Raw genomic sequence first — 16,801 nt, forward strand, 5'->3', positions numbered from 1 at the left:
GATGCAGAGTTCGAAGCCGAAGAGAAATGGATGGAGGATTGTCAGAAGGCATTTCTCAAGCTTCAGATTAAGGAGAAGGATTACTGTCAGTTGAGGATGAGAGGTTTTGCGACTTCGTGAACTTGGTTCGAAGAAACTACAACACACTGAATGAGGTAGGGCGCGATAATGACAGAACAACACTCATATGTTAGCTGTAATAGAGAGGAAGCTAAACGAGGATGATAGAAGGCTGTGGTTTCGGAGACAAGATGAGGAAACATCGCAGACCCTAGAGTCCCTCTTGAAGTGGATGGAGAGTGAAATGAGAGCTAGGCTACTCAGTTGACGAGAGCCTCGCAACCACACTCCTATCAGGTACCATATTCGAGAACTGAATCGCATCGGCATTCGTTCTTCCCAAGAACTGAAAGGAACTGGAAATCCCTGTCGTCAGAAATTGTTTCAGCGCCATCTGTGGGATCATTTCGAAACCGTCTAACGGTTGATCACAGTGGCTAGTTATTTTCGTCAAATTTTCTATGTGCTTGTAAATATCTGTAAATTGTATTATAATGTAAATAGCACCAGTCTGCAAGAATCTTCAGTCTATTGAAGGAGGCAGACATAATCAGAAGAAGGAGAAGAAGAAGGATGCGTTCCGCTGCACCAGTGAGGAATGAAACAAGGCCGAGGATGCCAGTGAGCCAGGTATCGGCTTCAATTCCTGCCAAGGTTTCAGAGTTTCGATGTTGGATGTGCAAAACCAAGGATGGGCACTGGACTGATCAGTGCAGAGAATTCATATCCAAGCCACAACAAGAACGTCTGAGGTTAGTAAAGGAAAATCATGCCTGCTTCAGTTGTCTCAAACGAGCAGGTAGAGAGCACCGCATGAGCACGTGCAAAAAGAGGAGGTTATGCACTGAGAGTTGCAAGGGGCAGCCATGTAAATTCTACCACCATCCACTTCTTCACCCAGATCAAGAGACGAACCAAGTCGGTATCGCCACAGTTGGAAGTAAAGAGGCGATTCTTTCTATCCTCAAGGCTGAATTCATCAAGTCAAAGACAGAAAGCAGAGTGGGAAATGTGCTTTTGAATTCCGGAGCACAGATCAGTATGATCAGGCAAGGATTTGCTGATGAATTGGATCTGAAAGGAACCAAAACCACCATCACAATCACCAAGGTGGGAGGAGAAACCGAACAGCTACGTACAAAGTTGTACAAGGTTCCTGTATGTGCTATTGCTGGCAAGAGGGTGAGCACCATATCTGCTGTAGGACTGCCCAGTATCACTGAGGAGATACAGGACATTGATGTTTGTTCTATAGCTGAGAAGGTAAACTTGAGTGCAAACGATGTCAACAGAGGTAGTGGTGAAGTGGATCTGCTCATTGGGATCGACCATGCAAAGATGCACTCAGGAGAAACTTGTCAGAGCGGTAACGTGGTAGTACGGAGGTCCCCTATTGGGTGGGTTGTGTTTGGAGGATCAGGAGTGAATCAGCAAAACCCACGCAGAATTCTACATGTTCAGATATCTCCACCAGTCGATTTGTCAGATTTCAGAGTACAACTTAATCTACAGCTCTTGCAAAAAGGTGGGAAACCAATGGAGAGTTCCATACCCATGGAAAAAGGACCCCGTGATTTGCCAGATAACAGAGTACAAGCAGAGAGGATGCTCGAGTCTATAGAGAGAAAGCTGGCAAAAGATCCAGAGTACGCTGATGTCTACAACCAGCAGATGACAGACATGGAAAAGATGGGATTTTCGAGAAAGCTAACAGAAGAGGAGATGTCTGCTCATAGAGGTCCTGTGCAGTATGTGTCCCATCATGCTGTCATACGTCCAGAGAAACGAAGCACTCCAGTGAGGATTGTGTTCAACGCATCAGCGAACTACCAAGGCCATTGCTTGAACGACTACTGGTTGAAAGGACCCAATTTGTTGAATGATCTGTTTGGGGTCTTGCTTCGATTTCGAGAGCATAAAGTAGCAATCTGTGGTGACATTTCTAAAATGTACCACAGGGTGCTCATGACGGAAGAGGATCAGTATGTTCATCGATACCTCTGGAGAGATATGCAAACTACCAGGAAGCCTGACGTGTATGTGAAGCAAGTGGTCACATTCGGAGATAAGCCGGCAGCAGCAATAGCTCAGGTGGCACTGAGGAGAACTGCAGAAGAAGGAAAGTCAAAGCATCCGGAAGCGGCTATGGTTCTTGAGCGTGACACTTACATGGATGATGTTTGCACGTCAGTCAAATCGTCGGAAGAGGCAAAGGAGTTAACCAAGAACATTGATGCAGTTCTAGCTGAGGGTGGTTTCAAGGTTGAAGGCTGGCTTTCTAACATCCCAATGAAAGGCGATGAAACTAAATCAGATGAGATGAATGTCCTTGAAGCGTTGACGGAGGAGAAGGTGTTGGGCGCTGTATGGAAGCATGAGACAGATGAGTTTTCATACCAAGTGAAGTCAACTCTACTCCAGAGTGAAGCTGAGAGAGATGACTCATGCAAATGGACTAAGAGGCAAATCTTAAGTCAAGTTGCCAGAATATTTGATCCGATTGGTTTTGCCTCTGCTTTCTTGGTGCGAGCCAAGACAGGTATGCAGTGTCTTTGGCAATTTGGATTAGACTGGGATGAGGAGCTGCCACCTAGAGAAAATGCTGAGTGGGTCAAGCTATTCAGAGAAATGAAGGAGCTCAATGAAGTGACGTTCCCAAGATGTCTTACCCCACCAGAGGCAATGGGTTTGCCAAAGCTGTGTATCTTCAGTGATGCTTCGGAGGATGCTTTTGGCGCATGCGCATACCTTCGATGGCAGATAAATGACAGCGACCAGTATGATGTCAGATTTGTGGCTGCCAAATCAAGAGTAGCACCGTTGAAAAAGTTGACATTGCCCAGACTTGAACTTCAAGCGGCAGTGATGGCCACTAGACTGGATGAAGCTATCAGAGAGGAGACGACACTGGAAATGCAGGATACAGTTTTCATGACTGATAGCATGATAGTCTTGGGATGGATTAGAAGCTAAGCAAGAGCTTATAAGCCATTTGTGTCATCCAGAGTAGGAGAGATACAGAGCAAGTCCAATCCGCAACAATGGAAACATGTAAATGGCAAGGAAAATCCTGCAGATGATGTATCCAGAGGGGTGCCAGTGTCAAAGTTGCTTGAAAGGTGGAGAGATGGGCCTAGATTCCTTCAACTGACTGAGGAAGAGTGGATGTGCAGAGAAATCACATCACCAAATGCAGAAGAGAACAAAGAGAGGCGTAAAGCAGAACAGGTAATGAATGCAGTTGTAACTCCAGATTGCTTTGACTGTGAGAGGTACTCGAGCTGGAGGAAGTTAATAAGGGTCACTACATACGTCAAGAGATTTCTTCACAATGCAAAGGCCAGGTGTAAAACAGGCAGTGACGCAGCAGAAGGTGGAAGGAAAGGACCTCTCAATCCAGCAGAATTAGAGTCTGCTGCGCGGTTCTGGATCAGAGAGGTACAAAAGCCACTGCATGCCAAGATGAAACGAGGAGAGTTCAAAACGCTGAGCCCGTATGTCGATGACGGCATCATCTATGTCGGTGGCAGAGCAGGAAGGATCTTTGAGTCTTACGACAACAGGCATCCTGTGCTGTTACCAGGTCAGCATAGGGTATCGAAGCTCATCACACGACAAATTCATGAGATTGGCCATGATGGGGTGGCGACTACTGCGGCTAAAGTGAGACACAAGTACTGGATAACCGGAGTGACCAAGCTTGCCAAGTCGATAAAGCACAGCTGTGTCACATGCAGAAAGATGGAGTGCAAGTTGGAGTCTCAACTGATGGCCGATTTGCCAGAGCTACGCACAGCACCGTTCACACCGCCTTTTCATTACACGGCTTGTGATAATTTCGGACGTACAACGTTATGGTCGGGAGAAATAACGTAGCAAAGCGATACGGAGTGATTTTCACATGTCTCAATACGCGAGCTGTACATCTAGATGTAGCTGTCGATAGGGTTCTAGGAACACTACCCCCTGGAAAACCAACCTCCGGATAACTACCACCCGGATAATTACCCCCCAGGACAATTCCCCCCTAGGGCAACTACCCCCCGGACAACTACCCTACAAGGGCAATTACCCTCCAGGGTAATTACCCCCTAGGACAACTACCCCCCGGACAACTACCCTCCTAGGGCAATCACCCCCAGGGCAATTACCCCTTAGGAAAACTACCCCCTGGATAACTACCCCTCGGATAACTTACCCCTGGATAACTACCCCCGCGAATAACTACCCCCTGGATAACTACCCCCCCCCCCCCCCCCCCCCCGGAGAACTACCCCCTGGGTAACTACCCCCAGGAGAACTACCCCGTGGGTAACTACCCCCAGGATAACTACCCCCCGGATAACTACCCCTCGGATAACTACCCCCCGGATAATTACCCCCGGATAATTACCCCCCGGATAATTACCCTCCGGATAACTACCCCCCCCCCCCGATAATTACCACCAGGATAATTATCCCCAGGTTAATTACCCCCTCCTCCGATAACTAGACCCCAGATAACTTCCATCCGATAACTACCCCCTCCGATAACTCCCTATGGATGATTACCCCGGATAAGTAGGCCTACAACTCCCCCTCCCCTATAACTATCAAGAGGAAAATTACCCCCCAGGACAGTGCACCACGTCAATTACCCCCTGGGTAACTACCTCCCGGGTCATTGCCCCCCCCCCCCCCCCCCCCCCCCCCCGACTCTTACTTTTGTTAAAAAGGATATCATTAATACAGGAAACGAAGTTCTTTGTATTATTTGCCAGGAATCACGGAGATGCCATACTGATACATCATCTTATGAAAACAACATCTTAAGGATTTACGATTTGTATCGTTTGCATTTAGGACGATTTATGTACAAGCTTAATTTCTCCCTCTGTATTTTGACTCTATGTTAATAAAACACGAAGCTGTCCCTTCATATCCTACCCGGTAATCCAGTAAATGTCAATGCCTTTAACCAAAACTATTTTCGCTAAATCTGTATTTTCTTTGACTGTTCCGAAATTTCGGATTTCTCTTTATAGTATAGTATAAATGAAGTTTTAAGTTTGAATGCCTTTACCATTGAATTAAAGACATTTTGAAGAAATGTTACACTTCAGAATGAGTTATACTTTTTGCAATATTTTTTTAACCACAATCGTCTATCGTTTACCACAACTCCATGTAACACTTCTTTATTTTGAAGAGCTTATATCTCATGCCTCACGTGCCGTGGTTTTGACCCATCATCTTCCTCTTCCCTCTCGCTTTTCTCTGTCCACCGTGAAGGTAGTCTATTCCTGTCATTCATTACTCACCTTTCCTCTTTCTCTCATTACAAGGGATTTATCTCGTGTGTGTTCATGTGCAATGCACTCCCGTTAAAACGAAATGCTCAGGACCGGCAGTTTTTTGTTTTGTTTTTTTTTTTTTCGTTTTAACGAAATTTCGTTATAACCGAACAAATATGATATGCAATGTATAACGAAAAGAAGGAAACCACGCATAAAAATTATATTTGTTGAATCCTCATCATACGCTGGAAAGCTATGTGAGATGGGAGAATACCTTTTTAATTTCGTTTAAATATTACATTTTAAAAAGAGCATAAAGTTGTTTGTGTTGTCACACATGTGTAGAAAATGACGGTGTAGGATTTGGTTACAGTTCGCTATCCCAAAGGTTCTTTTCTTACTAAAGTACGTTACTCCGAAGGCTCCTTATTCCGAAGTTTCGCCATTCCCGGAATTCCGATGGTTTGTTTATCTGAAGGTTCGCATTTCTGAAGAATTATTATTCCGAAAGTTCATAATTTAGATCAAAATAATATATTGTTCATTTTCCGAAGGTTCGTTGATCTGAAAATGAAATGAGGTCACCTCCTTGGTATGATCACCGCAGAGCATTACCTCCCTTGACAATTACTCCTTATTAAAATTAGGCTCCAAACAGTCACCCCTCTTACAATAACTCTCCCCCAGAAAATTACGTCTCTCATTGTTATTTTCGAACAACGTTTGCTATTTGAATTGAAAAAAAAAAACACATTTTTTTCATATCGTCTGGTTTTGGTCGACACCTAACTTCAGGTTTTAAACATCTTTTGGGTGAGAAAATTAGAAACCCCTTACGAAATATTAAAGAGCATGTTATTCTAAGAAGGATTCAAGTTTTTGTGAAAAAAATACTCTTGAAATGACCGGGATAAAACAGAGCAGCCCTATAATGTAAAAAGGATTCTGTCAACTACAACTCTCTATAGATCTATTAAAAAAGAGGGTGCAGGACAAAGGACTTCGTTAACTAGGGGTGTTTTGTAAAAAAAAAAGAAATACCGTTAAACTCGTAATATTTTACTCTTTCTAATCAGACTAACTTATATTTGAACTGGATTTCCCCTTAAAGTGTCGAGAACATTTAATTTGAAAACTAGCACAATTCTACTTGTATGTAAAACAAGCTGTAATTTTTCTCTTATGACAGATTAGGGCACCGTTTGATAAAAGTTGCCAGTTATGACATCTTGTTAGTCTCTAATAATTTCAATAAAACCATGGGTTCTGCTTGATTGATAAGCTCGAGTCACCGACTTGTTACCATGAACCTGCTTTGATCGACCTACAACGATTGGTAATTGTATGGAACTGACAGCTTGTCAGGACTGACTTCATAAAACCGGATCCTATCAGAAATTATGGCTTTATATCGAAGGGTCCCTCGCTAATGTTAAGGGAATATGAATGGCAGTGAAATCAACTCTCCTCTTCTTATGTTTATCTTCTAATGTGTTATAACGGTAGAAAATGACAAGCCAAAAGAGTAAATGATGACAGTGTAAGAGAAAGGTGCATCTTCTGATATGGTGTTATGAACTTATGGAAAATTACAAAGGGTGGTAACTTTCGGGGGCGGGGAGGGAGGGTTGTCCAGTAGGTAAGTATCAGGAGGGGGCGGGGGTGGGGGTAGTAATCCGGGTGGTAGTTATCCAGGGGGTAGTTATCCGGGGGGGTAGTTATCCAGGGGGTAGTTATCCGGGTGGTAGTTATCTGGGGGGTAGTTATCCGGGGGTAGTCATCCATGGGGTAGTTACCCAGGGGGTAGTTATCCGGGGGGTAGATGTCCTAAGGGTAATTGCCCTTGGGGGTAGTTGCCCTGGGAGGGTAGATGACCGGGTGGTAGTTGTCCTAGGGGGTAATGGCCCTGGAGGGTGATTGCCCTAGGAGGGTAGTTGTCCGGGGGGTAGTTGCCCAGGGGGTAAGTGCCCGGATACGGTCGATAGTTCTGCCATGGAGTTCATTCAAGTGCTTCGGAGATTTTTCGCCTTCAGAGGTCAGCCCAAGGTCATAGTGAGCGACAACGGTACACAGTTCGTCGGCACAGAACGCGAGTTACGCGAGATGGTGAAAGGTTGGGATGACGTGCAGTTGAAGGAGTGTTGTGCTGATCGCAGAGTGGAATGGAAATTCACAACGCCCTATGCCCCGCATCAGAATGGAAGCGCTGAAGCTCTCGTGAAAAGTTGTAAATACGCGCTTAAGAAAGCAATAGGCAGTCAAGTTCTGTCCCCCTCTGAGTTGTACACATGTTTTGTTGAAGTAGCAAATCTGGTAAACCAGCATCCAATCGGCAGGGCGCCCAATGATCCAGATGACGGTAGTTACCTATGTCCAAACGATGTTTTGTTAGGTCGCGCATCGAGTAGAGTGTCGCAAGGTCCGTTCAGGGAGACGAGGAACCCCCGACACCGTGTCGAATTCGTTCAGCGCATTGTCGATGCATTTTGGAAAGCTTGGAATCGAGATGTTTTTCCGCTACTGGTGCCTCGAAGGAGATGGAATGTGGAACGACGAAACGTTCGCGTCGATGACGTTGTAGTGGTATCAGATCCTAATGCTCTGCGCGGAAAGTGGACATTAGGTAGAATCGTGCATGTGTATCCGGGATCTGATGGCCGAGTAAGGAATGTGAAGGTGAAAACCGCTAGGTCAGACTATAAGAGGCCGATAACCAAAGTAGTAGTACATGTAGTTTACCCAGCAGAAGGTTATGAAGACTGAAAGTTATCTCACATTAAGCTTCAAGTGAGGTTACATGTAATGTCAGCTATACATGTCAAGTCCAGTTTAACATTATTTATATGTCAAGTATTGATGAGAGTAGCAGTATTCAAGTGTCTGGTAAAATTCAATTGTCAATGATTTTTCATATTTTTGGAATGAGGTAAACCCCTCATTGGGAAGGAGGTATGTTTCATTGAGCAAAGACGGAAAATGAAATTTTTTGTTGACTTTAAAGACACCATATGTGTGTGCAGTTAGAGATACCTTACCATTGAAGTTAGCAGCTGAAAGTACGGCAGAGAGCTAACACGTTTTTGCAGCTTCGGTTTGGTCCGCAGAGACAAGAGTTTGACTTGCGGTCCTGAATTATGCATTAGAGAGGGCTACACCGAGCCTACAGTTACTGATGCATTCCGTCATAGAAATTGAATAAGATGTGCAAGCAACGCCAGTCGGGCTTATGTAGATTGGATATGCACTTATACACTACATGCGGAGTGTATTAGGCCGAATTCTTTGGAGCTACCGTGATCCAGAAGGCTTGCTACCTGAAAGTCAATGTGGGTTCAGACAGCGGGACGCAGCACAGTGGATATGATTTTCGCAGCACGTCAACTTCAGGAGAAATGCCAGGAGCAGAATGTCGGTCTCTACACCTTCTTCGTAGACCTGACTAAGGCTTTCGACACTGTATGCCGAGAAGGCCTATGGAAGATCATTGCCAAGTTTGGCTGCCCTGCCATGTTCATCTCACTGGTCAATCAGTTCTATGACAGCATGAAGATAGCGTGCAGGATGACGGTGGACGCTCAGAGCCCTTCCCTGTCACAAACGGCGTGAAACAAGGCTGCGTCCTCGCCCCTACCCTGTTCAGTATGATGTTCTCAGCCATGCTGACAGATGCTTTTCGTGAGGGTGACATCGGAATCGATTTCAGATTCAGAACTGATGGAAAGCTCTTCAATCTACGGAGACTGCAGACAAAATCGAAAGTTCAGGAGGATATCGCCCGTGACTTTCTCTTTGCTGATGACTGTGCCCTGTATGCTAGTACCCAGTCTGACATGCAGGAAAGCATTGACCTATTCGCCAACGCCTGTGACGACTTCGGTCTGATGATAAGCATAAAGAAAACTGAGGTGATGCATCAGCCAGCTCCTGCAACTCCCTACACAGAGCCAACCATCACAGTCAACGACGAGAAGTTGAAAGTGGTCCAGACAAATTTGTTTATCTTGGCAGCGCCCTTACACGCAATATCAGCATCGACGAAGAAGTCTCCTACAGATTTGCCAGGGCATGCTCGGCCTTCGGCAGCCTCAGAGACAGGGTGTGGGAGAGAAGAGGAATAAGTCTTCAAACCAAACTTTAGGTGTACCGAGCAGTCGTCCTGCCCTCTCTACTGTACGCCTGCCAAACATGGACAGTGTACAGCCGGCATGCCAGGCAGCTGAACTCCTTCCACATGAGATGCCTCCGAAATCTGCTACACGTTAAATGGCAAGACAAGGTGCCAGACACCGAAGTACTTCAGAGAGCCCAAATGGAGAGTGTTCATGCGATGCTCAAGCGCTCCCAACTCAGATGGGCGGGGCATGTACTTCGAATGTCCGACGAATGTTTGCCAAAGCGACTGCTCTACGGTGAACTGGTGGAAGGCAAGCGCTCTCACGGAGGTCAGAGGAAGCGCTATTACGAAGGACACACTAAAAGCATCCATGAAGTGCTGTAGCATCAACCCGGACACATGGGAAACAAAGGCACAAGACCGATCTGCCTGGCGATCCGTGGTCAGCTCTCTGGTATGTCAGGCTACGAAGTGAAACGTGTGGAGGAGCAGGAGCAAAAACGGCAGCGACGGAAAAGCAGAGCGACCTCTCAGCTTGGCGTACCTCCGGCATTTCCGTGTCCACACTGCACCAGGCATTTTAGGGCGAGGATCGGACTGATAAGCCATCTTCGCACTCACGGAATGTAGTGTTACTAGAAGTTGTGGTCGTCTTCGCCAGCGAAGGACGAACATCATCATCATCAACAACAACTGGCGTATACGTTTACGTATACGTTAGAAATACGCACAAACAGTGCACAACCAGCGCGCAAACAGTCAACAACTCTCATTGTGACGTCACCAATTACAGTCAATGCAGTTTTGTTCTCACTGATTTAGTGTAACACGCTTGCGGAACTTTGTCATGATTGATCCACGTACTGTCTTTATGACGTCATCAAGCAATTCATCATCACACGCTGACTGGAGCTCTATACATGGCATCAACCTACAACTACAAGTGTACTAGCTATACAGAGGCTGCACCCGACTCTCACATGGGGTTCCTGCGAATAGCTGTTTGCATGCAACAGTAAGCACGTGAGGGATACCGATGGGTCTCGGAGAAATAGGGCTTGTCTACCTACAAGCATGCGAAGTCTGAATCCGGCGAACCACGCGGAGGAAACTACCAGATTTGTTCAACGGGCGGAAAGGCGGATTCAGCGATGCGTTGTGGAGCGCAACAAGGGCACAGTGAGACACGTAAGACACTGATGGCCATCCACTGCATCCTGAATTATCTCCAGTCTTCTTGATTAAGTCTTGCCGCTGGAAATAGATGGGCCAGGACGAGAGAGTGAGGCTGATGATCCTGCGCAACTCTTCCTCACTTTAATCCAATTCACGCGCAAGTCACAACTTCCCTAGTTTCACTCACGGAATGTAGTGAGTACTTGAAGTTGTGGTCGTCTTCGCCATCAGCGAAGGACGAACATCATCATGATATTTCAGATCACGTATTTGCTTAGGAAAGGACGTGGGCGGGGATAAGGATGGCCTAATTTGCATTAAGAAGTGCCTAGGAAGAAATTTCAGAATACCAATGTTGTCTTTCCTAGGCACTTCCTAAGTTTCTGACTTAGGAAGAAACTTAGGAAGAAACTTAGGAAGATTTTCAGAATACCACCCCAGGGCCCTGTTGCATAAAACCCTTACCGTTGGACTTACCGCTCCTTTCTAGCGGTAAGTCTTCAAATTAGCGGTAAATTCTGTAATCCTTGATGCTGATTGGCTGTGACGCCTAATTTTTACGGTAGTTACCATTGAAATTCAATGGTAAGTTTTATGCAACGGGCCACAGTGGTGGAAATGAGCTGCATGCTTGGCGGAGGTCTGCACTGTCAGAGTGTCATAATATCATTGTCATTATTGCTATTACAGGACTGTATTATTATAATTACTATTACTTTCATTATCATTATCATTATTATCATCATAGATTTTCCCTGCCAATTTCGCACTTTTGTCAGTCCAGTTCCTAATTGCTGCATTCAATTTAGCAAAATTTAGCGTAGATGACATGTTTGGTGTTTCAATTTTATGAGCTCTTCATTCAAATTCATTTTGGAGCATTCAGATTACCTTTAGCCTTATTTTAATTAACACTTTTCCATTGAAATTCGTAGAATAAGCACCATTTCGTTATTCGTTCATTTAATTTAGAATGATAAGCGTCACGTGATTATGTATATGCTGCACCCGATGGTTCATTCAAATTCATTTTGGGGCATCCAATTTAACATCTTTTGCAGTAAATTTAGCACGCATGGTTATGCTTTGGTTCTGTCTTTATTTGGTTTTATCAACGTAGTTATATTTTGCAAGTGTTAGTACATTTCATATTTACGTATTCATTTTAGAGATTTTGGCAACATTTTTTTCTTCAATGTGCTTTATTGAGTTTTCCAGTCCGAAGATCTGGCCGCTGGGCGCTTTATTCCGAGTGTGTCGGCCAGTTCTATAGGAAGTCAAGGTTATGAGCATCAAATTGGGTTCACCGGCAATTCTTTTTCGGTCTCCTTGAGAAATACGTCTATATCTAACTTGCGCTGTCATAACAGTAAAAGATGAAGTTAATCTGTCGTATTGGTATACGTGTAGACCTATGTCATGTATGAAAGAAATGGGGTGTTATAGAACAACAAACTCGAGTTATATCATGTGTATATAGGGTAAAAAGAAAGGTGATACTTTTATTGCTTAACAATGTGTGGATGAAACAAACAGTCACATAGAAATACGCGTGTAAATGTTCTCACCTTTTCAACAACAACAAAAAAAGAAATATCACGACGTTAATTAAAAATTTAAATGAACATGTTTGGAATTTGACTGCCCGTACGCGAAATTGAATAACCGAAATACCCTTTTTCGGCCAGTGCTGGCGAATTTGAATTACTGTAGAGCACTTGCCAATTTGAATGCCTTGAATGCCCGTTTAACGAATTCGAAAGGCACATGTGCAAATTTCATTGATCGAAATGCTAAATTAAACGAACATCTTGCAATTTTGAATGACGAAATGTGCAGTGACGAAGATTTCTCGCTAAATTGAATGAAGTTTCTATCAAAATTTAATGGACTGTCAAAAACCTATATCATATAGGCCTAGTATTATTATATTATTCCAATCGATAGATATTCAAATAAGTATTTGCCATTAATTTGTTGAATATTGGAAAATTATCTGGTCCCCTGGCACACAGTGAAATGACAATTTTTAAATTTTCCAATTTAAGTGAGGTTCGGATCGCTTTATTTCGACTCTAAAAACGCAAAAGCTACGTCGACCTTACGAGCGAGATTTAGCTATATATATATACTTCCATGAAAGAAAAAAAAAACTTTCAAAGTATTTATTTCCTTTTGCGGGTTGAAATAACATTTTAAGTATTTTCACCAAAAAATTTTACGAGATCGTTGAATGTCAGGCCCGAGGATGCGTTAACTCACACTCGTGCGGGAAGAGACATAACCCTCTCCTACACCCTCGTTTTCATGCTTTTTCTGTTTGACAGACAGTGTTCATGATATTCATTGTAAGAATTACTGCAAGGAATTTATCTAAATGATGAAATTTTCAAAGGCAAATTATTAGCAGATACTTCACAGCTGTAATTCAGGTACTTCACAGTCCCTTTATGCGGCCAAGATAATGTTATTATATGGAACTTCTGCCATTCCTTCCGAGGGATTCCTTCGTGAGTTGTCAGCCCTAACTCGCCATCCATGCAGCTGATACGCAGGTTACACGAAAGTAGAACGTACGTAGCCCGGGTCCAGCAGGTAGGACGTATGTGAAACTTGCCCAAATCCTGTCCTCCTGCAAAAATTGTCCTGGTTGCTGGAAAATCCCCACACGCAGCGCAACAAGCCCGCCTGGGCTAGCACGGAAAGGTGTGAGAGGGTACCCTTGTGTGAGCAACTGTGGGTTACTACGGGTGAGATACGTGCCAGGTACTGTCATGTACGGGTCATATGCGAGGACCACCTGATAGTAAAAATTGTTCTTCGCGAGTCGCACAAAGGCTTGCCCGGAAAGGTGTGACACGGCCTCACAGTTGCCAGGGAGGGAAAAGGAGACTCCCCTCCAACAACATTCCCCGCCTGCGTTCGATCAGAGCTCTCCTTCTTGAACTGACCGAAAAGTGACGAAGATCTGCGACTCGGGGGGGGGGGGGGTGAGAATAGTTCCAAGGGAGGTGATGGTGGCCCCCAACTTTGAAAAACGTTCCGCTGGCCCTGATAATGTTATTCCATATCTTAGTCTGAATTATTATCAATTCCATACCTTACCTTTAATAAAAAATGTCTTTGAAAATGAAAATTCCATATTACAAATAAGTCATGTTTCCGTTTTCTTAGTCTTTCTTTGGCAGTATTTTATATTCAAAAACCTGATAATAATTCATGCAAACAATCTTTACTCATTTTAAATGTAAGTATGAATAATGCCCTTAGGAATGTTTTAACTTGATAAATGTAACATTTGAGTGCTTAAATGGGTAAACTCTTCACACACACACACACACACATACACACACCTTCGCACGTCGTCAACTGCAATGTCTCTTATCTCGAGAGTACTCTTGACAAAGTATTTCAAACGGACGAAGTTCTGTAGAGAAACGACAATGATGTCTGATTTCCGGCTAAGCTGAGCGTTCCTTTTCACGCCAACGAAGAGAGCGTGTTTTGACTCAGAAAGAGCAAGACGATAGCAATTATCATCTGGGGAGAGAGAGAAGAGTCTGACATTAGAGAAAGACAATGAATGAGTTTCTCTCTTTTTTTTTTCTTGGCGTATAGAATCATACCATTTGCTCATTAACCATTTAGCAATTGAATATACTTTGCATAATGCCCACGGTTCCCTACAAGTTGCAAATATTTTGTTTGTTTGTTTGTTTGTTTTTATTTCTGCATTCAATGAAATACAATTTAAACACAAACTTCAAAAAGTACAAAAACAAAGAATAACAAGTGCAGTGAAATAAATCGATAACAGTACATAAATAGATACACATAGGTGATTGCATTGAGCAATGTAAATACACAAAAACATAAAATAAGATATACAGTATTTTTTTCAGTAAACAACAGAGATCATTGAATGCAGGAGACCACCATCGTAAGCGATTAAGCTTGAAATGGATGGAGGCCTCATATACTACTCTATTTCGACAACTTTTTTAAACTGATGTGAAATAGCTGACTGCATGTTCATTTTTGTCTATCATAAGTTATGTTTATTTAAAAGCCTATAAAGATTTTACCAAGAGAATGTTGTGTCAGAGAAATAATTCTGACACACTTTTGTTGGCCTTTGACCTCTTTCAATATATGAAAATAAAAAATGGAAATGATAAAACTATATAATACATGAATACGTTTAGTCTCTTGCGTTTCTGTGGCTTATAGGATAAAGCTCGATTTCAACACTATATTCTGCATAACAAAATGTTCGAATGACTTTGAATTCAAATTCAAACCAATCGAAGGAAATCAAGACGTTTCCTCACAAGTGGACTTGCATAGAATGCCATATCTTCATACAATATGTTTGCACATGCAGAGATGCGATATCGGTTGCACCATAAAATGTCCTAAACATCTCTATTAATGATTGATGCTTTATATAGTCTTATATCGGTAGAGGGGACTATTGCCGTTAGTTCCGTCTTTGCCTGTACAAGCATCTGATTGCTCCCTTTAACATCAATCAAGACTCGAACCCATACTAATACACCGTTTCAGGCTTTCTGTCGATAATTCCAGCTCGAAAATTTTTGGTTCACACTGGAACTGCTATTATTGCTAGTTGCTTTAATATTCCTATGTCCTCAGAGGGGAATATACGCGTTCGTTCCGCATCAGTTGCCTGTACATAGCATCTACTTGCATTATCAAAACTCGAACTTACCAGTGTACACCGATTCAGGCTCTCCGTCTGTAATGCCAGCCCGAACGATTTCGAATGCATCGTTTGTCCAATAGATTACTTGATTCTGTCGATCATATGTAAGATCTGTGGCTCTCGCTGGAAGCTTGCGGTAGATAGTGAAGTTCACTTTCGTTCCTGCTGCCACATAAATGTTTTTGTCATCACCCAAGATGACAATTGTGTCTCCTGTAAGCATGATGAAATACAAGGAGACACAAGGCAGCGTGGAAGTTATGGTGGGGAAATAAAACACAGGATTAAACCTGGCAAGTACTCGGTTGTTTTTTATTTGTTTTGTTTTGTTTCGCTTTGTTTGTTTGTTGTTGTTGTCGTCGTTTTAGAGGAGTGGATTCCTCTGATATTTTACACTTCTGCCAACTTTGCATGAGGGAAAAATAGGAACGTTTTTTCCACTAAGATCCCATGGCCACGGATTGACTTCGTTTTTATATATATCAAAAACATTTCAATTTCAGTTTGCATTCGTTGTGGCTAAAGTATTGGACAATATTAGCTTGCTTTTTCCCAATACTTGTAAGTGAAATAGGTGGAAACTGTCAATGTTTAGACGTGAGATGTCAACAGTTTTGGGGGAAAATACATTGTTCTTGATTACATCTGCTATATTTTATTCATGCGTATGTTCTATTTTTATTCATTTTCGTTCTATATATCAGGAGTAATGCTGTATGGTTCATGTTTTGCAATGTTCTTCGTATGTTGTGTTGGGCATACCTGCGGGCTTTTTCCGTCTGGGCTGACAAGAGACGAGTTCCCGAAAGGGCGGGCGATTCATGCGCTTTACAACGGGTTCAAATCCACTACCGTCTTCGCCGATAAGAAGTTGGCATGAGGCTGAATCCGCAACAAGATACCGCACGCCCACTGTGTGTCCCATTTGTTTATACAAAAACAGTGAAATACACAGGTGATAATTCTCCATGGCCTTTTTGTGTCACCTCATATTTGAGATGAATTGAGGAATCTAGGCCTACTTGCTGCAAAACCCCTGCCGTGCTCTTCGAAACTAGTAAGTTTCTGCGCCTCCGCATCTGAATATCATCATTGACCAATTATTGTGTGAAGGTTCAAGTGTGAGTTTCTTTAATTTGTCTCCATCTACAAATCAAATTTGTTAAGATCGCAACTGCCGATCTGTAAATTAATAAACAATGAAGCAGTGGGACTCGAACCTGTCATCTAGGCCTACTGCTTTCCGGGCAAGCACACACTAACACCAGGCTGTCCCTGGTTACCGGCAGTGACACGGTGAAATACCCAAGCTTCAAAATTCCGACGTTGTTGTGTTAAGTAGTCCAAGGTGGACAAATTGAAGAAACTCACACCTGAGCCTGAACCCCTCTGAATAATAAATTTCTTTCATTTAATATGACGCATTGTGTATGTGTTACATTAGGGGAG

At 43.3% G+C, this 16,801-nt stretch overlaps 3 protein-coding genes across 3 annotated transcripts; all 3 read left to right on the forward strand.

Annotated features, from left to right (window-relative positions):
- Positions 1-633: 633 nt before the first annotated feature.
- LOC139735663 (uncharacterized) lies at positions 634-3,033 on the forward strand. The gene has a single exon (XM_071646413.1). The coding sequence runs from the start codon at positions 634-636 to the stop codon at positions 3,031-3,033; it is 2,400 nt and encodes a 799-aa protein (XP_071502514.1).
- A 192-nt stretch (positions 3,034-3,225) lies between these two features.
- On the forward strand, positions 3,226-3,936 carry LOC139735664 (uncharacterized). The gene has a single exon (XM_071646414.1). The coding sequence runs from the start codon at positions 3,226-3,228 to the stop codon at positions 3,934-3,936; it is 711 nt and encodes a 236-aa protein (XP_071502515.1).
- Positions 3,937-7,328: 3,392 nt separating this feature from the next.
- Positions 7,329-8,942, forward strand: LOC139735665 (uncharacterized). Its single transcript, XM_071646415.1, has 2 exons — positions 7,329-7,997; positions 8,673-8,942. The coding sequence occupies exons 1-2, from the start codon at positions 7,329-7,331 to the stop codon at positions 8,940-8,942; spliced, it is 939 nt and encodes a 312-aa protein (XP_071502516.1).
- The last annotated feature ends 7,859 nt before the right edge of the window (positions 8,943-16,801 follow it).

This window comes from Diadema antillarum, unplaced genomic scaffold, assembly GCF_040938485.1.
Source record: "Diadema antillarum isolate AM-2024a unplaced genomic scaffold, OU_Dant_1.0 seq00000590_RagTag, whole genome shotgun sequence".
Lineage (NCBI taxonomy): Eukaryota > Metazoa > Echinodermata > Echinoidea > Diadematoida > Diadematidae > Diadema > Diadema antillarum.

Coding starts and splice junctions, on each gene's coding strand:
- LOC139735663 (XM_071646413.1), top strand. CDS start 634: ATGCGTTCCGCTGCACCAGTGAGGAATGAAACAAGGCCGAGGATGCCA.
- LOC139735664 (XM_071646414.1), top strand. CDS start 3,226: ATGTGCAGAGAAATCACATCACCAAATGCAGAAGAGAACAAAGAGAGG.
- LOC139735665 (XM_071646415.1), top strand. CDS start 7,329: ATGGAGTTCATTCAAGTGCTTCGGAGATTTTTCGCCTTCAGAGGTCAG. Junction 7,998..8,672: donor ATCCGGGATCTGATGGCCGA/GTAAGGAATGTG, acceptor ATGTGGGTTCAG/ACAGCGGGACGCAGCACAGT.